This window comes from Impatiens glandulifera, chromosome 2 (assembly GCF_907164915.1).
Source record: "Impatiens glandulifera chromosome 2, dImpGla2.1, whole genome shotgun sequence".
Lineage (NCBI taxonomy): Eukaryota > Viridiplantae > Streptophyta > Magnoliopsida > Ericales > Balsaminaceae > Impatiens > Impatiens glandulifera.
The window spans coordinates 59,309,080-59,331,668 of NC_061863.1; the positions used below are offsets into that span (position 1 = coordinate 59,309,080).

The 22,589-nt window shown below is 29.4% G+C and overlaps 4 protein-coding genes across 5 annotated transcripts; all 4 read left to right on the top strand.

The window, feature by feature from the left end:
• The first annotated feature begins 425 nt into the window (after positions 1-425).
• On the top strand, positions 426-4,869 carry LOC124925829 (GDP-L-galactose phosphorylase 2-like). Of its 2 annotated transcripts, none has more exons than XM_047465941.1 (8): positions 426-591; positions 1,892-2,441; positions 2,509-2,603; positions 2,681-2,740; positions 2,828-3,070; positions 3,164-3,349; positions 3,832-4,080; positions 4,369-4,869. In XM_047465941.1, the coding sequence occupies exons 2-8, from the start codon at positions 2,336-2,338 to the stop codon at positions 4,666-4,668; spliced, it is 1,239 nt and encodes a 412-aa protein (XP_047321897.1). In that variant the 5' UTR covers positions 426-591; positions 1,892-2,335; the 3' UTR covers positions 4,669-4,869. The 2 variants fall into 2 exon arrangements, with proteins under 2 accessions (XP_047321897.1, XP_047321896.1); XM_047465940.1 differs by lacking the exon at positions 426-591 and adding an exon at positions 1,099-1,229.
• A 481-nt stretch (positions 4,870-5,350) lies between these two features.
• LOC124923888 lies at positions 5,351-8,272 on the top strand. Its single transcript, XM_047463872.1, has 3 exons — positions 5,351-5,655; positions 5,751-7,861; positions 7,932-8,272. Exons 1-3 carry the CDS (start codon positions 5,475-5,477, stop codon positions 8,013-8,015), a joined length of 2,376 nt encoding a protein of 791 aa, XP_047319828.1. The 5' UTR covers positions 5,351-5,474; the 3' UTR covers positions 8,016-8,272.
• Positions 8,273-12,987: 4,715 nt separating this feature from the next.
• On the top strand, positions 12,988-14,400 carry LOC124925083 (serine carboxypeptidase-like 18). Its single transcript, XM_047465056.1, has 7 exons — positions 12,988-13,109; positions 13,178-13,317; positions 13,536-13,612; positions 13,667-13,789; positions 13,900-14,002; positions 14,148-14,188; positions 14,269-14,400. The coding sequence occupies exons 1-7, from the start codon at positions 12,988-12,990 to the stop codon at positions 14,398-14,400; spliced, it is 738 nt and encodes a 245-aa protein (XP_047321012.1).
• Positions 14,401-14,907: 507 nt separating this feature from the next.
• Positions 14,908-16,161, top strand: LOC124928046 (putative serine carboxypeptidase-like 52). The gene is made up of 4 exons (XM_047468578.1): positions 14,908-14,985; positions 15,081-15,208; positions 15,291-15,377; positions 16,093-16,161. The coding sequence occupies exons 1-4, from the start codon at positions 14,908-14,910 to the stop codon at positions 16,121-16,123; spliced, it is 324 nt and encodes a 107-aa protein (XP_047324534.1). The 3' UTR covers positions 16,124-16,161.
• Positions 16,162-22,589: the final 6,428 nt, after the last annotated feature.

Consider the following 22,589-nt stretch of genomic DNA (forward strand, 5'->3'; position numbering starts at 1 on the left):
CTTAAACCATTTATAGATTATTTAAAAAACAAAATACCGAATAAGTCCAAATATTAAAAGTGTAAATTTATATTGATCTGAAAAATCTAATTAAAAGTTTATTTTTTCTGAGAAATTTTTATATTACATGCTTATACAATTTTGTTTACAACATTCTTTTATCAATTTTTTTAAGGTAAAAAATGAGTTTTCAAAGCTATTATTATATCAGTTCATTTTCATACTTGGACTTCCACATAATGAATACTTACCCAAACAAATGTTTTAATCCAAAACACAATTTTAGACTTTGTTTGGATTAGATTTTTTTTATAGCAATAGAAAAAAGAGACAATTAACTGTGTATGGACTATCTATATTTATATATATATATAGTACCCAGACTCTTTCTTCTTTAAGATAGAGCCACTAAAACAATATTCTCTTATCTTCTTCTCCATTTGAAGAACTTGCCATCTTCTCTGGATCTCCTGATAAACTTAGCTAAGATAAAGATATATCAACCACAACCGCCATCTTTTCCGGCGACTCTTAACCGTCCAATTTCGAATCTTTGTACCCTTCAATAATTTCGTCATTTCCTATTTCCAAGTAAGTTTATTTTCTATGTATGTATATTGGTTTGTCGTATGATTTATATTTTTTAAATATAAGATGCTAGTATTATTCCATTCGTTCAACTACCAAATAATGAATACAAGTATAATTTAAATATATAAATTATAGTTTTGTTTTTTGAGTTTATAAATATATAAATAAAATACTTTGTTGGGTTTAAAAAATAGATATTAAAACTTTTAAATAGATTTTGGCTTGCTTGGTTTATCCCAGCACAATATAGTGACTTTTAGTTTTTTAGAAATTTATTAATTTTCTGTAATTTTTAACCCAATTACAATCTCATTCAAGAAAAATATATTTTTCTAGTTATATAAGATTATTTTATTATTAATAATTTTTAATTATTATTAATTTTAAATTAAAGTTGATTTTCTCAACCTCATGTGAGTAAATTTAGTGTAAAATTTAATTTTGAAATCATAATTCAGATATTTTAATTTTATTTTTATAAAAAATATATATATATAATATTTTAAGAAGATAATGAAGCCCCGACTCTGATTGCTGCGGCGTCAAGCTTTGACCTGCTTGCTTCAGTTTATTATTATATTTTGTTCATCGAAGGAGATAGAAAGATATTCGATAATATCGAAGTAATTATATTCAAAGTAAGTTCTTCTTTAATCCAATTCTTCTTAATTGATGCTTGTTCATTCTTAAATTGATCGTTCTTCATAGTTCTTCTTGCTGTTAGAGATCCATATTCTGTTCATTTTAGATTTTCTCAAGTTAAGATCCTTAAATAGTTTCCAATAATCTTGTTGTAGCATAGTTAGTTCATACTTTTTTAGGTTTCAAGGATTGAATTAACATCGAGAGTTCAAATCTAAATGACAATATGCATGTTGCAGCGATTGATTATGGTAAAATGAGATCGATTATAATCTATTCTGACTATGGATTGTTGTTTCTTGATAAGGTATGAAAACAAATCCATTGGTAGAATTGGATGATGAGTTAGGTTAGATATGATTCATATGAACAATTGGCTAGGTGCTTGTAGATTCAAAATGAAAGTGTTGAAGTGCGATAATGAAGATTTGATGATGGGATTTAGGTTTCTGAGTTAATGAATAATCCTCTTTGATTCCATTATATTTTATAGATCTCTTGTTTGCCCTAGATTTGAAACTTAAGAGATAAGGATTACAGTAAATATAGAATCAAAAACAGAATCCTATTCTGTAGCTGATTAAACAGAAGGCCGAATCTTCATGAATTTATTTTCACTTCTTCAGTTGATTGGAACAGTGATGTATTTCCTTTTCAGGGGAACTAAGATATATCTGTGACTCGGAAACACCTGTATTTCTTCGTAGTTGAAATTTCCGGCTGTTGGCATAGGAGAGAGTTGTGAATTCGAGTAGGAGAAAGAATCAGGGTGGGGTAAAACCCGGATTAGACACATTGCAGTCATCACGGCTATATCCAGAGGTTCACGTATAATCTTTCATGTCCGCTCTTTACGACGCAAGGGTAGTGTAATTGAGAGGAACCCTGCGCCACACGGAGGACGTGGAGCTTTGCCTTCAGAAGGGGGGAGCCCTTCTGACCTGCTCTTTCTTGCCGGCGGTGGTCTTTTCGTGTGTTAGTAAATAGTAGGTCTTTCGATTAGCTGAAGTTGATATTTCACGTTCATACAATCTACGCTTTTGAAGTCTGTGTGTTACATCTCTTGTTCGGGACAATCTGTTGTTGTATCGAAAATTCAAAGATGATATTGAAAATCAAGAGGGTTCATACTGTTGTTTCCAACTACCAAAGGGAGGAGACTGAAGGAGGCTGCGGCAGGAACTGCCTCCAGAAGTGTTGTATTCATGGTATACAATTCTTCTAGTTACTATCTTGAAGTTTCCTATTGTCATGAGTTTCAATTTGTTTGTATAGGTGCAAGGCTTCCATTGTATGCTTGCAAGAAGGTGAACAAGTTCTCTGATAAGGAGTGTCAGGTTCCATTCTTGGATACTATCCTACTTGGAGAGGTAAATCTCCTACACAGTTCTGACAGAGAACTCTAATTTATATTTTTAACTAATGAGATGCCACTTGATGGGGGCAGTGGGAGGATCGTATGCAGAAGGGTCTCTTCCGATATGATGTCACTGCCTGTGAGACCAAGGTCTTAACACTCTCTTCTTATGGATTCTAATGCATAATCAGCATCTGTTGAACTGAGTTTTAACTTATTTTGTGTGATTATCGACAGATAATTCCTGGGAAGTACGGATTCATCGCACAGCTGAATGAAGGCCGTCATCTGAAGAAGAGGCCTACTGAATTTCGTGTTGACAAGGTCCTTCAGCCCTTTGATGGTAACAAGTTCAACTTCACTAAAGTTGGACAGGAAGAGATGTTATTCCAATTTGAAGCCAGTGAGGAAGATGAAGCTCTGTTCTTCCCAGACATTCCAATTGATATTGAGAATTCCCCTAGCATTGTGGCCATAAATGTATGTGATTTACCATGATGGTCCTGTATAATATGTGATTACTGGTAATGCACACTTACTTCTGTAAGACTTTCATTCTGTGGGTTTTGGCAGGTTAGTCCTATTGAATATGGGCATGTTCTGTTGATCCCTAGGGTTCTTGATTGCCTGCCTCAGATGATTGACAGGGAAAGCTTCTTCCTTGCTATTCTTATGGCAGCAGAAGCTGGAAATCCTTACTTTCGCCTCGGTTACAACAGCCTTGGTGCATTTGCCACCATCAACCACCTTCATTTTCAGGTTTCTTGTTGAGCTTTTAGTTTCTTACGAGAATGTTAACTCATAGAGTCTTAGCCTGTGTTTGATACGCGGTCATATAAATTACTTATTTAGATTCAGCTCAAATTAAGCTAAAAATTTGGCTTAACTAGGTAAGGGATGAATGAATTAACTCGGTATTCTAAACATTTTATCAAAGCTTCCATTCAAATATTTATAATTTAGATATTTTTATTTGGGTTATTCAACATTTATTTTTGAGTGAAGTGACTTAACTCATTCCGCTCTTAAAATTCAGTATTCAACATTCTAATACTTGATTTTCAGTTTTATCAAAACTACCCTCAGTGTCTAAATTCTTTTCATTGTTTATTTGGAAAGTTATCTCAAACTATATTATAGGGAAGAAATGTTATTGTAGTGGCATACTTAATTAACAGCTGCTTGAGAGTTTTTTAAATGAGTTGGTTAGACCTGGCTGATAGCACATCTTGAAATTTCAGGCTTACTATTTAGCTGTTCCCTTGCCCATCGAGAAGGCATCTACCAGGAAGTTAGCGATACTAAAAAACGCTGTCAGCATTTCGTGTCTGCTAAATTATCCCGTCAGAGGTCTTGTTTTTGAAGGTGGACATACCGTGGAAGATCTTTCCAATGCTGTATCCGATTCTTGCATATGCCTTCAGGACAACAACATACCATATAACGTGCTGATAGCGGACTCTGGAAAGCGCATCTTCCTCTTACCTCAGGTAAAAACCAGTTTTCAGCAATTAATATTTTGTTATTGAGATTTTAGAGTTTTCACTACATAAACAACTTAAGCCTTGTTTGATGAAGAGTTATTTGGATTTGAACCCTTATCCCATTACGAATAAATTAATTCAAATCATCAACTAATTTTTAATTTATTCAAAAGGGCATATTGTGCACACAATACGCTCAAAAATCTCTCCTCAAACAAGGTCTTAGTTTGAGAAAGAAAGAAATCCTCCTTTGTGTGAACTTGTCCTTTTTAATTTATTGTTATGAGAAAACAGTGGTATGCGGAGAAACAGGCCCTTGGAGAAGTGAGTGGTGAGCATCTGGATACCCAAGTGAATCCAGCAGTATGGGAAATTAGCGGGCATATGGTGTTAAAGAGAAGAATGGATTACGAGGATGCATCGGAAGAGAATGCTTGGAGGCTTCTTGCAGAGGTCTCGCTTTCGAAAGAAAGATTTGAAGAAGTTAAGGAACTCATATTTGGACAGGACGATGAGCCAGATAAGGCAGTGGCCAAGGGCTCACATCAGTCCATGGTGACTGAAAACCAAGAATGTCTGAGTTTGTTTGGTTAAATTCCTGCTATTGATGTTTGTATGTGAGAAGCATAAACTTATTGTGTTCAACTAAATAAGCGCAAACCAGATTTGCTTGTTGTGTGCATTTGTAAGTGTCAACTTTGCTGTCTTTCTGTCTGTGTATCTATTTGCTATGTTTGTACTATTACTTACTATGTAATGATTCTATTGTGGTAATGAAATTAAATGTTTGGTATGATATGGAATAGAAGCAATGTTTTTTGTAGTGAATAGTTTGGTGGGTCTGTTAATTTTACACATTAACTCTGCCATTGATTAAATAAGCATACTATTTAGTATTTACTAGCATTTGTCCAACATATAATAATTAAATAAATAAAATTTCATTATAAAATAATGTTTGAAATTTACAACGCTAAATGAAAATATCTTGATCGGTTGAGAATGTTAATTATAATTTATAACTTTTTCTATAAATAAAATACAAAAATGTTCAATATTTAAAACCCACTACTAAAGCATTAAAAGATATTCAAAATTATGTATTTCACAATTAAATATTGTGCCCTTTTTTTGGTAATACCGTACGAAAGATCTTTCATGCAACGGCTCTTTCACTTTTTTTTTTTTTTTACTTTTTTTTTTGTAACGGTCATATTATTAAACACCTAATTCAAATATTTCTGACACCTTTCGAAACTAGCCGTTGAAGAAAAAAATCTCAAATATTCTCTTCCTTGTGAAATCTCCATAAAATTTGACCTAAACATTTTCAAGATCTCTCGCGCAAGTTCATACCATTCTCGACTTGGATTAATTTTATTTTCCTTCCAGAAGATATCATGGCGCAATCTTCCAACAGATCTCCTTCCCCCATTTCAAACAGACAAAACCCTAGTTCAAGATTCACAGAGCAGAATCCGATCGCAAGAAGAAGCTTAACTGGCAGCCCATTTTCCCGGCCTCCTATCCTTTCCAACACTAAAAGCTTCAATTCCAAGACACCTGCAAATAGCCCTTCAGGTTTGTAATTTTGTCTATCTATCTATCTATGTGTAGATTTTGTACTCTATCTATGTATTGTATTACTGAAATCTTGTTTTCCATACAAATTACAGATTTTACAAGAAACTCGGCAGAATTTTGTTCAAGGGAGGATAAAGAGAACACCGTAGATCACTCGATGAAGCCGACAAAGGTCCGATCGCCGGCGATATTGAAGAAGGGTTCGAAGAATTTCATGGCGCCGACCATTTCCGCGGCTTCAAAGTTCACCCCTTCTCCGAGAAAGAAGATTCTTGGAGAGAAAAACGACTCCGTCCGGACATCAATGTCTGATTCTTTCGAAAAAGTTGCGGAGAGATTTGAGATGAACTCGGAAGTGGGTTCTGACGAAAACGAGATCGAGGCTTTGAATGATGATTCAGATGTCCTAAATCTATATCAAAAGGAGGAGGGTTTTGAATCATTATCAAAAGAAACATCGTCAGATTTCCTTGGTGATGATGATTGTAGCCTCAAGAAGATTCCTATTTCCTTTACCGTTTCTCCAATTATAGATGCTGATCCATCTCTTCCACCTTACGATCCCAAAACAAATTATCTCTCTCCCAGGCCTAAATTCCTTCATTTCAAACCAAACCCAAGAATTCGATCTTACCTCGGAAAGGAAAACGGGGAAATCAAAATGTTAGAAGATATATATGAATTGGGGAACTTGTCCTCAGACACTGAAGAAACTGAGTCTGACGATTCACAAAAAGGATCTTGTGAGGAAGATTCTTCACCTGAGGTTAAAACAAAAGGAGCGAAACATCAAGAAGAAGAAGAAGTTGAAAAAGATTCTTCACCTGAAATTAAAATAAAAGGAGCAGAACATCAAGAAGAAGAAGTTGAGGTTGAAGGAGATTCTTCACCTGAAGTTAAAACAAAAGGAGCAAAACATCAAGAAGAAGAAGAAGTTGAAGTTGAAGAAGAACCAATCAATAACCTGCAAGTTTCTGAACCACAAGGAGTTAAAAAATCGAGGTTCTTTTCAAGATTGAGGTTCATTTCCTTGCTTATGATACTAGTGGTTGGTTTCTTATCCTTTTCATCTACCGATTCTCCTATCTTTAATAATGGTTCATCAGTTCTAAAGGATTCGAGAATTTATAAACTTTATGACTCATCTGAACTCAAAGATGTTTTCGAGGAATTTGTTATAAATTTCAATGACTGGTCAAGCAAACACATATCATCTTATGTGTCTAAACTAATCCCTACAATAAATGGGATAGATAAGCCTCCAGCCAGCATTCAGTTTTATAACCTGTCTTCTTTTCAAGAGTATGCACTAATCAACGGAGGAGGGTTTGTTGACCCTATTAAGTTGGATCTTGGGGAAATGTATGATCAGTATTTTGAGGATGAAGATGAAACTGAGGAATCCTTACAGGAAGAAGAGATTGGTAATTCAGAGATTGAAGAAGAGGAGGAGGAAGAAGAAGAGATTGAGGATGAAGTTATTAAGTCTGACATTATTACAAAAGAAGAGTCTTTTCCACTGCAAACTGAATTCGACCAGAATGAAGAACAGAGTGTTAATGATGCTACTTTGGTTCTTATTCAGGAAGTGGATTCATCAGCATCATCATCAGTTGTTGGTGATGATGATGTTCTTATTCAGGAAGTGGATTCATCAGCATCATCATCAGTTGTTGGTGATGATGATGTTCTTATTCAGAAAGTGGATTCATCAGCATCAGCATCATCATCAGTTGTTAGTGATGATAATGTTCTTATTCAGGAAGTGGATTCATCATCATCATCATCATCAGTTGTTATTGATGATAATGTTCAAACTTCAGAAGAATTATCTTCATCAACTCATAATCTGTTAACCGAAGCTAATTCTTCGTTAGACCACATCTTGGCCACCATCTCAGTTCTTCTAGCAGTCCTTATACCAGCTTTCTTGTATGTGAATCATCATCAAAAGAGAAAGGAAGTTGTGGATGATGATCCTGCTGCTGCTGCTGCTCCTGCTCCTGCTCCATGTTCATCTGAAGCCAGCAGCTTTGAGACAAGTACAGGAAACAAGAAGAAGAAGAGGGTGGTAATGAAAAGCAGCAACTCCTCAGTAAGGAGAGAGTCATTGGCTGCTTCTTCTTCAACTGAATTCTCAATGGAATCGTCTTCTTATGGAAGTTTCACCACTTATGAGAAGATGATCACTAAGAAGAACAATGTAAGTAAACATTTAATTTTAAAAATAATATAATTTTGGTTTTAATTTGTTGTTTTGTTGGTTTCTTTAGGGATATGATGAAGAAATGGTGACAACTCCGGTCAGGCGATCTAGCAGGATCAGAAGCCAAATCAGCAGCGTCACTTCTCAGTGACCAACAACAACACCTGGGTCAGCCAAATTGTTGAAAATCTAACTTCATTGACTTTGTTTGATGATATCTACTGCTGCTGCTGCTGCTGCTGTTATTCTTTCTTAGTTTAGTAGAATGATTGTGACTTTAACTCACTGAGCGGATTGATTGATTTGTATTTATTTTTGTACTATGATGTCCAAAATCTTTGGCACCTTGCTGATGATGATATGTTTGGCTCATTTTTAATTTGATAACCAGTAACCCTTGTTTTTGTTTGAGAATTTGTTCTTCAAGACAAGCACTAATGAATAATGATGATGATACTATGGAATTCCTCTGTTTTTCTCTGAAATTTATGGTTTAAAGTTTAACATTCAGGATTTAGAATACACGATTCATTCAGAATAGTTTATGATTTAGAATTAAGAGATAAGGGTTATGGATTAACGGGTCAGGGTTGTTTGATTTATGATTTGATTTGTTTGTAGTTTAGGGTAAGGGTTCATGTATATATATGTTTATGAGTTATTGATCTTCTTTTGAAAAATCTCAGAAAAGTGATTCATAATTACAATTCCTACCATCAATGATATTTAATGTCGATAAAAGCAAGACCTACCTACTTTTGAATCTAATTTTTCATTTAATTTATTATTTTCGTTTCAAAGTATTTTTTTTTTAATTCCCTGTTATGATATGGCCGAACTTTAATTTAGAGTCTCTATTCGTATAATGGAAATAAGATTAAAATGAAATAATATTTTAAGTTCAAAGATAGATGTGAAGACATCGTACTATAATTTTAAGGAAAAATTTAAAGTCAATTAACATCACGTTAATTCATAAGTATATATTCCATGTTATCACAAATATTTTTTCTCTATCTCTCCATGTAATCTGCAAACACACTTAATCAGACACAAAATTTGCCGCATGACGGGCTCGAACCCAAGATCTTAGGATAATATTCACCTCTTATTGCAGCTAGGAGGATAATTTTTATAAACAATTTTTTTGTTTGGTTATAAATGCACATACCTTCAGAATTTTATATTTATTTGTTATCTTAGTAAGAGGAAAGATAAATTAATTAGTAAGAGAATAGAATATTCAGTATTTAAAAGGAATATTCTTTTTTCACAGACTTTCGCGGCCCCAAATTTGCGTTCCCTATCATTACTCTATATTATATTATTCATTAATTTTATATAAATACATTTTATTTTTTATCATACAATTTTTCTCTCATATATATAACATTTTCTTTATAAATATAAATAATTTTTATAAAAAATAACTAATTGGTAATAAATATTAAATACAATATATATATATACACAAAATAATAAAAGCATTTCAATAATTATACGTGGTCTAGCGGTTTAAATGTTCACATTTGATGTTTAAGACTAGAGTTCAAATCCAAAATAATATTTATATTTAGTGGTTGTTATGACGATCATTTGAAAGTGTGAAGTTACGAGATGGAGGTTGAATGGTAAGTAGTTTGTCAAGTGTGAGGTCGAAATTAGTAGTTGGTATCCCGGGCATTTGAAAGTGTGAGGTCACGAGATGGAGGTCGGGTGGTGGGTGGTTTGTCGAGTGTGAAACTGGAATTAATAGTTGGTTTGGCGAGCATTTGAAAGTGTGAGGTCACGAGATGAAATGACGAGTGGTTGGTTTGACGTTGGGTAAGAGATGAGGTTGACTAAGATTAGTGAGTGGTTTGTCGAGGAATAAAGACATATGAAAAAAGTATGAGTCACAAGATAAGAGTCAATTGGAGGGATCAATTGAGATTGGTTGTTAATTTGTTGAAGTGGAGTAAAAGAGAGGTCGACTAAGATTGGTGAGTGGTTTGTCGAGGATAGAGACGTATGAAAAAGTGTGAGTCACAAGATAAAGGTCAATTGGAGGATTAATGGTTGAGGTCGACAAAGATTGGTGGGTGGTTTGCCGAGGTGATAAAAAATGCATATGAAAAAGTGTGAGTCACAAGATGATGGTCAATTGGAGGGTTAGTGGTTGAGTTTGACGATATATATGAGGTTGACAAAGATTAGTGGGTTGTTTGCCGAGGTGATAAAAAATGCATATGAAAAAGTGTGAGTCACAAAATGATAGTCAATTAAAGGTTAAGTGGGTACCGAAGCGATAAAATATATGTTAATATTAAATTTAAACTTAATTTTACAAAATAAAACTAATTTTAAATTTGAATAATATTAATTTTATATAAAATATTTATAATTAAATAATAGGATTTAGCCCGTGCATTTGAACGATTAATTATAAAAAATTAAAAAAAAAATTACATAAAAAATGTGACTTTATAATTTAATTCAATATTTTTTTATCTAATTATTAAAAATATATGACACAAAATAACAAATTTATTAAGTAGACATTCATTTAATTTTTTCTCATTAGTTCACTGATTTTATCCTAATTTTTCGGTCAACCAAAATTATCATTTCTTACATAATAGACATCTCATATTACTAATCTCATAATCTCATTTTTACACCCAACTATCTCATTAGTACCAATTATTTATTATCAGTCTTTTATCTTTCGACAAATCAATCATCAATCTCTCTCGACCCAGCAATCTGGACACTTTAAAAATTAAGCATAATTATATATATAGATTAGTTAGTTAAAAAATTAAACTTATATTGTTAAAATGTCTCGCGTTCATCAAAATTTGTGTTGAATTTAAAATATAAAGTGTTATTAGCCTAATTGGTTAAAGGGTTTTATTTATTTTGTTAGGTTGCAAATTCGAACCATACCTATATCATTTTTAATTTTATTTTTAACCGTTTTTAAGTTTATGGGCGGGTCAACCCACAATCCGACCTAATTATCCATTTACTCTCACATATATCCAAATTAACCATAGATCTCGACTCGACAATCCGGACATTATAAAATTAAGCATCATTATATATATAAATTTTATCTATATTTTTATCCGTAAAGTGCACGAAATTTATTACTGCAACCTAATCCAAATAGCAAAATAATGTAAAACTTATTATTATAATAATTATAATTATTTGGGTACTTTTTTAAAACGATTATTATTGTACAAAATAAAGCTATTTATATATATATATATATATATATATATATATATATATATATATATATATATATATATTAAAGAAGTTTTATATTTTTTTATTTATTATTGCACGAAATCCAATAAAAAATAATAATTATTTATATATGACTCATGCTTATTTCTCCGATTTTTTTTATTTTTATTTTTTTATGATTTTGACAGCCGACAAGAACATTTTATATTCATAATATTTAATAAAAATTTGTGTATGTAATCTGTTCGATTTATTAGAAATTATTGAATCTTTTTTTACATTGAGTTTTCAAACATTGCAAATGGTTAACATTAACATACAAGTTTTGTTTGATTCTTTTGATATTATTTTTCATTATATATATATATATATATATAAGCTTATATATATATATATATATATATAAGCCAATATTTTGATAAATTAGATTTATTTTTTTATATAAATAAATAATTAAATTAAATTAATTATGTAGATTATTTTAATCAGCAAATAAAGCTACAATTATTAAATGCAAATTAAACATACATAAGATAAATATGTAATAAGTTAATACTTTTTCAAATATATATATGTATATATATATATATAAAGATTTTGAATAGTTTGATTTATTTATTAATACAAAATCAAGTAGAAAAAAATCACATTAAAAACAATTCAAATTAATAAAAGTTATCTCTATTGACAATATTCCTATGTTTTTTTTTTTCTCTCTTTTATTTTATTTTTAGTATTTTTTACATATTTTATGATTATTTTACATATTTATATTATATATATATATATTAAAAAATAATCTATATTTTACGTACTAGATTTATAATTTAAACATATTAAATGGTTTAAAATAAAATTTATATATATTAATTGGTATTTCATGTTTTGTTTTACAAGTAATTAAAGAAAAAAAGACCTATTACATATTTACCAAGCTAAGTAAAACAGTAATTTTGGCCGTCGGTAGGCTGTCGACAAGAACAAGAGAAATGAAAAGACAATAGGAGAGGAGAGGGGCAATAATAAAATAGAAAACAGATAAGAAGAAGAGGGGACAATTCCTTTTCTATAATGTTTCAAATATTTTTTTTTCAATAATACACACATTTTCATTATTTTTCCTAAATCTAATATATATAATTAAAATTAATAATAGTTAAAATAAAATGTAAATATTATATATTAAAACATACGTACTTTTTTATACTTAATTTAATAAATAATTAAAACTAAACATATATGTTTTACTAAATTATTCAAATAAATATTATAAATTAAAATAAAATATTATACACTAAGATAAAAATACTTACATCAAACTTTTAAATAAATTAAATTACTTACATAATTGTTTGAAAATACTATCTATAATAAATAAAAAATTAAATATATAAAATTAATACAAAATAAATGATGAGAAATGAAGAAGATGGAATTGAAAGGGAGAATGGAAGTTTTTCCTCCACTCCTCATAAGTAATATAGAAAATAAAAATTTATATAATAAATTTTGTTTTCATGAAAAATAAAGCCTATATAATTTTGTAGGTTCACATAGTGGTGGAAGGTTCTTAATTTATCTAACACTTTGTAAAAATTTTGAAAATAATTGGGAAGGAACGGATATTTTTGTAAGGTGAATGAAAAAGTATGTATTATTTGAAAATGAGAAGAACTAAGAAAAGAAGAGGGGACAAAGGGGGACAGTAGACAGAAGAGAAGAGAAGAGAATGAGGAATTGTTAGAGAGAAGCTGAAGGGTTTTCCCCATTCATCTTGGGCGATTTGAATGCTTGTCGTCTAGAAGCGCCGCATCATCTTCCTCAGCTGAGTTAATTTTCCGACAATCGAAAGCAGAGTCTCCGGGGGGGGGTTCCGGTCGATCATCATGTACTGGTTCTTCTTCTTCCTTCTACTTCTGGTGGCGGCGCCCGGATCAGTCGCCGGTGGAGAACTTGTAAGGCGTCTACCAGGTTTTGACGGCGATCTTCCCTTCAAGCTCGAAACAGGGTACTGCTGCGATCATTAATTGATAATTAATCATTATTATTATTATTATAATAATTTAATTATTGCAGATACATTAACGTGGATGATTCAGTGGAAATGTTTTATTACTTTGTGGAATCAGAAGGAAACCCTAACAAGGATCCCCTCTTCTTATGGCTCACCGGTGGCCCTGGCTGCAGTGCTTTTTCTGGCCTCATCTATGAAGCTGGTAATATTAATTCTAGCTAACCCAATTTCATGAAAATAAATATCAAATAGTTGGATCATCGGACAATTAATTATTATATATGGTAATCTAAAAGAAAGCTGTTTTCGATTACATTCATTTCTATAAAAAAAAAACTTATAAACCTTTTTTTTTCATCTTAATTTTTTAAATTAAAAAAATTATTTATATATTGATTAATTTGAATGGAGGGTTTATAGGTCCTTTGGAGTATAATTTTGAAGGGTTTGGTGGTGGCTTACCAAAATTGAGATACTACCCTTATGGACGAACAAAGGTAATTAATTAATTAATTAATTAGCTTAATTTTATTAATTAATTGCAATTGCAGATATCTAGCATTATATTTCTCGACGAACCAGTAGGCACCGGTTTCTCGTATTCAACAACAAAAGAAGGTTGGCAATCATCAGACTCCATTTCAGCTGATCAATCTTATAAGTTTCTCCTTAAGGTGAATATCATGAATTGATTTGTTAATTCTTAATTAATTTGTTTCAAAATCATTTGAATATTAATTAATTAATCAAATCTTAATATGTCTGATCATGATCTTGCTTGCAGTGGCTGGATCAACACCCGCAATATGCTTCTCTCCCGGTGTTTGTGGGTGGTGATTCGTATGCTGGTCTAATTGTTCCACTTGTTGTTAAAAAGATAGTAGATGGTATCTGATCATAAATTCTTTAATTTTCTTTTAATTTGTTTACTTTTGTACCTAGCTACTATATATGAAATAACATGTATAAACAATTAAACTCGATTCTTATTATAAGTTTTGTGATCCATTTCTATATGTACGTATGTAACAGGCAATGAAAACGGGATGCATTCATTTACCATCGATCTGAAAGTAAGTAAGTAATTGGTTGTTTGTATTAATTAATTGTTTTTCAATTAACTAAATTGATGCATATAATTATAAATGATTAGGGTTACTTGGCGGGAAGCCCTTTGACGGATTGGTTCATCGACTTGAACTCCAAGGTACCTATGGCTCATAGGATGGGAATTGTCACAGATGAGCTCTACGAGGTACCTAAATATACTTACTTAATAAAATGATGTGATTTAAAGTTTAAAATATGTTTTAATTAATTAACTAATTATATATGTAGAACGCAAAAGTGAGTTGCAAAGAGAACTATATTGATGTGAAGGATGCAAGTGAAGAGTGCAAGCTTGCTCTAGCTGACATTCAAGAGGTCATATTTCTTTATTTATTTGAAAAGTTATAATTAATTAAATAGCCGAGTTAGCTAGCTAGCTAGCTACGGTTTTAATTGTTGATTGAGCCAATTCTAGAATTAATATTGATTTGATTTTTTTGTTGTATATATAGTGTATGGTAGATGTGAATCAAGGTGAGTTTTCGAAGCCAAATTGCGATGACGAATATTTAGATCGCAAAGGACTCGTAAAAAGATCTTTTGGTGAATGCCCCTCAACATCTCCTCAATGCCTTTACTCCAATCTCTCAAAGAACATGGAACCTACCTATTGCACCGTAAGTAAGTCGCAAAATTATCAAATGATGTTGGCTCCTCGTGTGTGATTATATATGGGACATATATGCAGGAACACAGGCTTTTGCGCAGTAGCATATGGGCAAACGATGATCTTGTTCAAGATGCGTTACATGTTCGGAAGGTAATTATTATTATATACTAATTAATTAATTAAGATCATTAGAAGAAATGGCCATTTTAGCTAGCTAGGTTAATTGTACGTACGTCAAGCAGCAGGGAAGTATTGGAAGTTGGGTGAGATGCAATCAGAGTTTATCGTATATTTATGACGTGAAGAGTGTTGTTAATGTCCATAAAGAATTACTATCCGCCCACAAACTCCAACTCAAGGTTCTAGTCGAGAGGTACCTAGCTAAGAATATATAATTAATTTGTAATTATACATTTAGTTTAATTTAATTCCTTAATTATTATATATATATATAGTGGGGATCATGATCTAACTATTCCATTTATCGGGACCTTGAAATGGATAAAATCTATAAATCTTACCGTCACCCACAAATGGAGGCCATGGTATTAGGGGTGTTCAATATTTGGTCTGAACCGAATATCCGACCGAATTCGAATTTACCGAATTCGAATAAACCGAATTCGAAATACATTTTCGGTTTTCGAATCGAATTTTAAACCGATTCGAATTTAAATACGATTTTTGGTTTGGTTTTCGAGTTTATGTTTCAGCTCGAAAACCAAACCGAAAACCGAATTCATTTTTATTATTTATTTTTATTATATATTATATAACTTATTACATATTTATATTAAATTATCATGGACCTCCTACTAGATCCCTACATTAAATCCATAGTCCCTAATTCATTTTCCCATTTCTCTAGTTGTCAACACGTCTCAACCGCCATATATTGTCGTCGGCGACACTATTTTATTTTCGTCGTTTAATTGTCGAATATATATTAGCGTTAAGCTAAGTTTGCGTGATTTATATTTTTTTATAATTTAAGTAGATAAGATCTCTTTAACAACTTATTTATTTTGTTAACTCTTTTTAAAAAAATTATCTTATGGGTAGGTGAGGTTCTATATTTGGTCTAAACCGAATATTCGACCGAATTCGAACCGAATTCGGACACCGAATTCGAATAAACCGAATTCGAATTTATTCAAATCGGTTCGGTTTTCGAATTTGCTTAAAAAAAATAAAAATTCGAAGAACCCGAATCGAAAACTCGAATAACCCGAAAACCGAACCGATGAACACCCCTACATGGTATATCCATAATCAGGTTGCTGGGTAAGTATGTAATTAATTAATTAATAAAAAAATACTTAATTAATTCCATCTATATATAATATTCATAATAATAATCAATTAATTTAATTATTTCATTTTTTATTTCAGCTTCACAACAACATACTCAGATGTTCATGAAAATAATAATCTGACATTCGCTACAGTAAAGGTACGTACGAAGGCAATTAATTAGTAGTAATTTAATTAATTAATTAATTATATATCTAATTAATTTATAATTATTAATTACTACAGGGCGCTGGGCATCCGGCTCCAGAATATTACCGGCAAGAAACTTACTATTTGTTTGAGAGATGGCTTAACGGTCATCCTATATAAAATATTAATTACTTGATTACCTAGATCCAATTAATTAATTAATTAATTAATTAATTAAGATAAATTATATGACTATTCTCAGTAAATCAAAACATTTCTAGTCACATTCTATAATATATATATCTTATCTTATGAATTTCTTGTAATCCAGCTATATCAATCCGGTATATATACTATAGCCATGTTACATGGCATCTTATGAATTTACTTTTGAAGTCATTTTCAAGATATAAGAATTGTATAAAGTTTATGAGTTGTATTCTAATTTTAATTGTTTTAAAGTGAAGTTCGTACATTAAAACAAAATCTATTTTTGAAGAATCATATAAACTTTTATTGTCTTTGTGAAAATTTCAAAAGTTTTAATATTATTCGTGTAACTTTTTTTTTTATTAAATTGAAATTAGTTTAATAGTTTGAAAAATTCAGGTAATATATAAATAGGGAACTAATTCTTTAGGTACTTCTGTAAATAAGTTCTAAATCAAAAGTAATTATAAACCGAATGAGTAACATTTAAAAAAAATGGTAATATTAAGATTCTCATCCATATAGCATTTCTAAGGCAAATGATGAAAAATTAATCAATACATTTCTAAGAGTGATAATCAATATTTTAAAAAGATTATTAAATGAAAAAAAATGACTTAACCGCCAATTAATAATTTGACCAATTTATTTTCTATGTAAAATAAAATCAAAATTATTTAAGTTGGCCAATTCACTTGTACAAATTTTAGGTTTGATAGTAGGAGAATATTTGTCATAATAATATTTTTTTTTTTTATAATTGTTAAAATAAAAGTAAAAAATGTTTTGTCATTTGATATAACAATTATGTTGGAAATAGACCAAATTTTAATTGGTATCTAAATTTTGATTTGGTAATTTTGTTTTATTTTTAAAATGGTATTAACTTGAAAAGTCAAACTAATTATTATGATAAAATGAGTTATTACTATCTATAATTAATTCATTTATATATTTTTATACTTTTTTTAACAAACTTTTTTATATTTTATTTTGACTTTAGCATATTTATATTTTAATCCATTATAAATTACTACATGGTTACAACTTTTTTTTTATCTAAATCACAATTTCATTTAACAAGTCTCAAAAGTTAAAATTAAAATAATTTTTTTATTTATTTATTAATATACATTTGATTTTTAGATCAATTTCAAATTATTTGGTGAATGATTCATTATTATAGCTACATATTTGAACTTATACACTTTCATATTTCTCTTTTATCTCTCACCAACTTAATCACCAAAATCTCAATTGAAATCTTCATCTAGTAATTTCATAATTTCCGACGTCTCTTATCTCTCGATAAACTAACCATTAATCTCAATTGAATCTCTAATATCGTGGCTTCACACTTTGATCAATAAACATCTCATTCACATATATTTTAACCACCAATCTCAATTGACATCTAATCTCACATCCTTACGATCCTTTGTTACCGTCTTTTTATCCCTCGGAAAACCAACCAGCAATCTCAATTTTATCGGCCTCATATTCATTGACAAACTAACCACCAATCCCAATTGATCTTTCTTCTCGTGACCTCACATTTTCACATGCCTCTAATCCATCGACAAACCAGCCACTAATCACAATCGACATTTAATCTTGTGACCTTACTATCTTTTGTTACCGGCTTCTTACTCTCGAAAAATCAATTACCAATTTCAATTGACCTCTCATCTCGTGACTTCATTACTTTCAGATGTTTCTTATCTCTCGCCAAACTAAAACCAACCATCCCAATGAACCTCTCAATCTCGTGACATCACACTTTCATACGTCTCTTATCCCTCGACAAATCAACCACCAATCTCAATCTCACTTTCACATGTCTCTTATCAATTAGCAAACCAATCATTAATTCCAATAACACTTTCACACGTCTCTTATCCCTCGACAAATTAACCACCAATCTCAATCTCACTTTCACATGCCTCTTATCCTTTGGCAAACCAACCATTAATCCCAATCACACTTTCACACGCCTATTATCCCTCGGCAAATCAACCACCAGTCTCAATTACACTTTCACATGACTCTTATTCTTCAACAAACCAACCATCAATTCAATCGAACTATAATCTCGTGATCTCATGATCATTTGTTACTGGACTCTTATCCCTCGACAAACCAACCACCAATCTTAATCACACTTTTACATGTCTCTCATCCATCGGTAAACCAAACATCAATATCAATCGACCTCTAATCCCGTGACCTCATGATCCTAGTTACCGATCTTTTATTCATCGACAAACCACATCACAATCATACTTTCACACGCCTCTTATCTCTTGGAAAACCAACCACAAATCTCAATCGAAATTTAACCTCGTGACCTCACATTTGGTCAATCAAATATTTGGTTCATACTTTTTAACCATCAATATCTCATTTATTACCAGTCTCTTATCCCTCAACAAAATAACTACCAATCACAATGTTATCGACCTCTTATTTCTCAAAAATCAACCACCAATCCAATCACATTTTGCGCACCTCTTATCCCTCAACAAACCAACCACACTTTCACACACTTCTTATCTCTTGGCAAACCAACCATATTTTCACACGCCTCTTATCCTTTGGCAAACCAACCACCGATCTCAATCGACCTCTAACATCGAAACTTCACGATCCTTTATTATCGACATTTTATCCTTCGGTAAACCACATCTCAATCATTTCACACGTCTTTTATCCATCAGCAAACCAACCACAAATCTCAAGAAACTTTTAACCTCGTGACCTCACACTTTGGTGAATCAAATATTTGATTCATATATATCTTTAACCACCAATACATCATTTGTTACCGACCTCTTATTACTCAAAAAATAACCATCAATCCCAATATTACTTACCTCTTATTTCTCGACAAACCAATCACCAATCATAACCGATCTCTCATCTCGTGAGCATTTTGCACCTCAACCATCTTATCATTTTTATCTCATTTTTGCAAACCAGCATTATTATTCAAATATTTAACCACCAATATTTATTTATAAAATTTTTATAACAGTTTAAAAGTTGCGTTTAGTAGGATTCGAATATTTGTCTTTATTATGTACAAAGTACATTTTAACCTTTAGATTATTTAACATTTTTCATTTATAATTATAATTTTATGTATAAATATATATTTTATATAACTATTAATTCAAAAAAAAATCACTACATTCACATTAAAAAACTTCATTCTCTATATTAAAATGAAAAAAACCTTATAAAAAAAATATATTGCAAGTTCATCTGTATATATATTAAAAATCTCATTCTCTATAATAAAATGAACATAACTTATAAAAAACTAATAAAAAAAATATTGCAAGTTCATTTGCATATAAATATTTAGTTGAATTTAAAATATAACAGTTATAAGTTTAGTTGGTTATAGTTTTACAATTATAATGTATAAATTGCAAGTTCAAGACTTATATATATATATATATATATATATATATATATATATATATATATATATATATATATATATATATATCATTTTTAATCTTAAATTTTTAATGAATTGGTTTAAAATTATGAACGGGTCAACCCAACCATTACGTATCTATTTACTTTCAATATATATCAAAATTAACTAGATTTTTCCAACAAACAAACCGAGAAAACTTTGTTTAAGCATTATTATTATTATTAAACAAAATATACTAATTAATCAATATATAATCAAATCATCAATCCTACTTTTTAACACTATACAGAAAAATAAATAAACTTATTTATAAGATTACCAAATCATTTATATCTTCACTAATAACAATAAATGCATTCACATATTTTGAAATTAATACACTATCTCTTATTATGGATGTTTTCAAATTTCATTTTAATGTGACCGTGCTTAATATATTTATTTGTATATAATTTAATTTTATCTTTCATGTCAATGTCCTTCTTTTAGTTCTCTAGGGTATGTTTGGTAAGCCTTGATTTGGAATTAGAATTAAAATTGGAGGGCATAAATTTGGTATAGAATTGGATTATAATTCCATGAAATTCAATATAGTGTAATTTTATAGTTTTCAATTCTATTCTTTTTATGTCGAAATTGTAATTCCAGAATTTATTCTTTTTAATGTTTTTTCAAACTATATAACTTAATATTTTATCATTTAAAACACGATAAAAGTTTTCAATTGATAATTTTTTTTTTGAATTTATAATGTTAAAATATTAAACTGATATTTTTTTAATAACTTAATATTTTTAGTAACTGATATATTTTAATTTAAGATGTTAATATGATGAGTTATATTTTGTTTTTTAAATCTATAAAGTTAATCTGTTGAACTAATATTTTAAAAAAAATTAAAACTTAAAAAATCTTTTAATATTTAAGCTATTATATTTTAATAAAATAAATAATATAATTATATTGTTTTTAAACATAAGAATTGTGATTGAATTAAAATTCTATAATTTTTCTGAACGTGTCTTCGGAGTTTTGAGCGTGATTTCAATTTCAATTTCACCCATTCAAACATATTCTAATAGTTTTAAATGACTTCTAACTCAAAAACTAGCGTAACAAAACAACTTAGAACTTATTATTGCAATAATTATAATTATTTGGGTAATCTTAAAAAAGTATTGGCCTAACAATCTAAAAATGTATATTTTAGAAAGAACAAAAAGAGAGAAGAAGATACATTTCAGTATGAAATAAAGCTATCTTGATAAGAACCGCGCGTATTATATATACTTTTAAAGTTAAGCTTGTGTTTTTTTATTGCACGAAAACAAATAAAAATCAATACACACTTATATTTATATGATATATATGGTTCAAATATTTTCTTATGATTCTTACTCTGACAAGAACATTTATAATATTTATAATATTTAGTAAAAACATGTGAATGGAGCAGTTAAGTTTGTTAGTTCGATTTGTTTTCCCCTCTTTCTTTTTTATATATAGATGGTATGATTTTTGAATATCTCTTTTAAAATTTAAATTATTTAATATATTTAATTTTTATTGACGGCACTCTTTGTATTATTTATAAAATGATTTTTCAAATGTAAACTTTATGATCGATTTTTTATTTGAAATAAAATTCATACAAAATAATATATTTATAGAATATAAATATTATGATGAAATAATATTTAGATTATTTGAGTGAAACCAAACAAAAAATTGAAGTTATTAAATATAAAATAAAACATAAGTGAGACTATGAGATAAATACGTGATAATTTGTGATAATATGAACATATAAGTGTATTTCTTTTTAATATAAATATGAAGTCATTATTAACACAAAAACACAATTATAACAAGTAAAGAATGAAGGGAAAATTTACAAATCATGGAAAGAATGATAATATATACTTAATTAATTGACAAAAATCATGTTTTCATTTTCCTTTATTTTGTTCTTTATTTATTTAATGTTGATGAATGATTAGAGTGCACTTATTTTAATTGAGTTTATTTTGGCTGCTATCATAAATATTTACACTAATATCCATCTTTTAATTTATTTGCTTTTTTTGAGAATTAAAGTTTAATTTTTTAAGTAAGATATTTTCTTAAATTATTCAAATAAGTTGAATAATTAGAGTTGAGTTGTTTGAAGATCATTTTCTATATATATATCTATCTTTTAATAATACTTTTTTACTAATTAGTAGATATTCTCTTTAAACCATATTTATTTAATTGATTGGTTATAAACATATATATATTTTTTTCCCAAAAATAAAACATATATATTGTGAAATTATTGAATCTTATTTTATATTAAGTTTTCAAACATTGCAAATGGTTAATATTATAGTTTTGTTTGGTTCTTTACATATTATTTATTTTAAATGAGATTGTTTTTTTTTATAAATAAACAATTAAATTATTAAAATAGAAAATAAATCTACATTTATTTAATACAAATTAAACATACATAAAGTAAAAATATGTAATAAGTTAATACTTTAAAAAAAAAAAAGTAAATAAATATATATATATATATGAGATTACTCGAATCCACCATAAATATTTATAAAATGTGGATTTTGATTATTAAAATCTTTAGAAATTCAAACTATTTCTCTATCTCTATCTC

What these genes read in the sequence shown, in the direction of transcription:
- LOC124925083 (XM_047465056.1), top strand. Translation starts at nt 12,988, where the DNA reads ATGTACTGGTTCTTCTTCTTCCTTCTACTTCTGGTGGCGGCGCCCGGA. An exon ending in TGGCCTCATCTATGAAGCTG is followed by an intron (nt 13,318 to 13,535) that starts GTAATATTAATT and finishes GAGGGTTTATAG; the next exon opens with GTCCTTTGGAGTATAATTTT. An exon ending in CTTATAAGTTTCTCCTTAAG is followed by an intron (nt 13,790 to 13,899) that starts GTGAATATCATG and finishes TCTTGCTTGCAG; the next exon opens with TGGCTGGATCAACACCCGCA.
- LOC124925829 (XM_047465941.1), top strand. Translation starts at nt 2,336, where the DNA reads ATGATATTGAAAATCAAGAGGGTTCATACTGTTGTTTCCAACTACCAA. An exon ending in CTAGCATTGTGGCCATAAAT is followed by an intron (nt 3,071 to 3,163) that starts GTATGTGATTTA and finishes GGGTTTTGGCAG; the next exon opens with GTTAGTCCTATTGAATATGG. An exon ending in GCATCTTCCTCTTACCTCAG is followed by an intron (nt 4,081 to 4,368) that starts GTAAAAACCAGT and finishes ATGAGAAAACAG; the next exon opens with TGGTATGCGGAGAAACAGGC.
- LOC124928046 (XM_047468578.1), top strand. Translation starts at nt 14,908, where the DNA reads ATGCAGGAACACAGGCTTTTGCGCAGTAGCATATGGGCAAACGATGAT. An exon ending in ATGCGTTACATGTTCGGAAG is followed by an intron (nt 14,986 to 15,080) that starts GTAATTATTATT and finishes GTCAAGCAGCAG; the next exon opens with GGAAGTATTGGAAGTTGGGT. An exon ending in CTCAAGGTTCTAGTCGAGAG is followed by an intron (nt 15,209 to 15,290) that starts GTACCTAGCTAA and finishes ATATATATATAG; the next exon opens with TGGGGATCATGATCTAACTA.
- LOC124923888 (XM_047463872.1), top strand. Translation starts at nt 5,475, where the DNA reads ATGGCGCAATCTTCCAACAGATCTCCTTCCCCCATTTCAAACAGACAA. An exon ending in ACCTGCAAATAGCCCTTCAG is followed by an intron (nt 5,656 to 5,750) that starts GTTTGTAATTTT and finishes TACAAATTACAG; the next exon opens with ATTTTACAAGAAACTCGGCA. An exon ending in TGATCACTAAGAAGAACAAT is followed by an intron (nt 7,862 to 7,931) that starts GTAAGTAAACAT and finishes TGGTTTCTTTAG; the next exon opens with GGATATGATGAAGAAATGGT.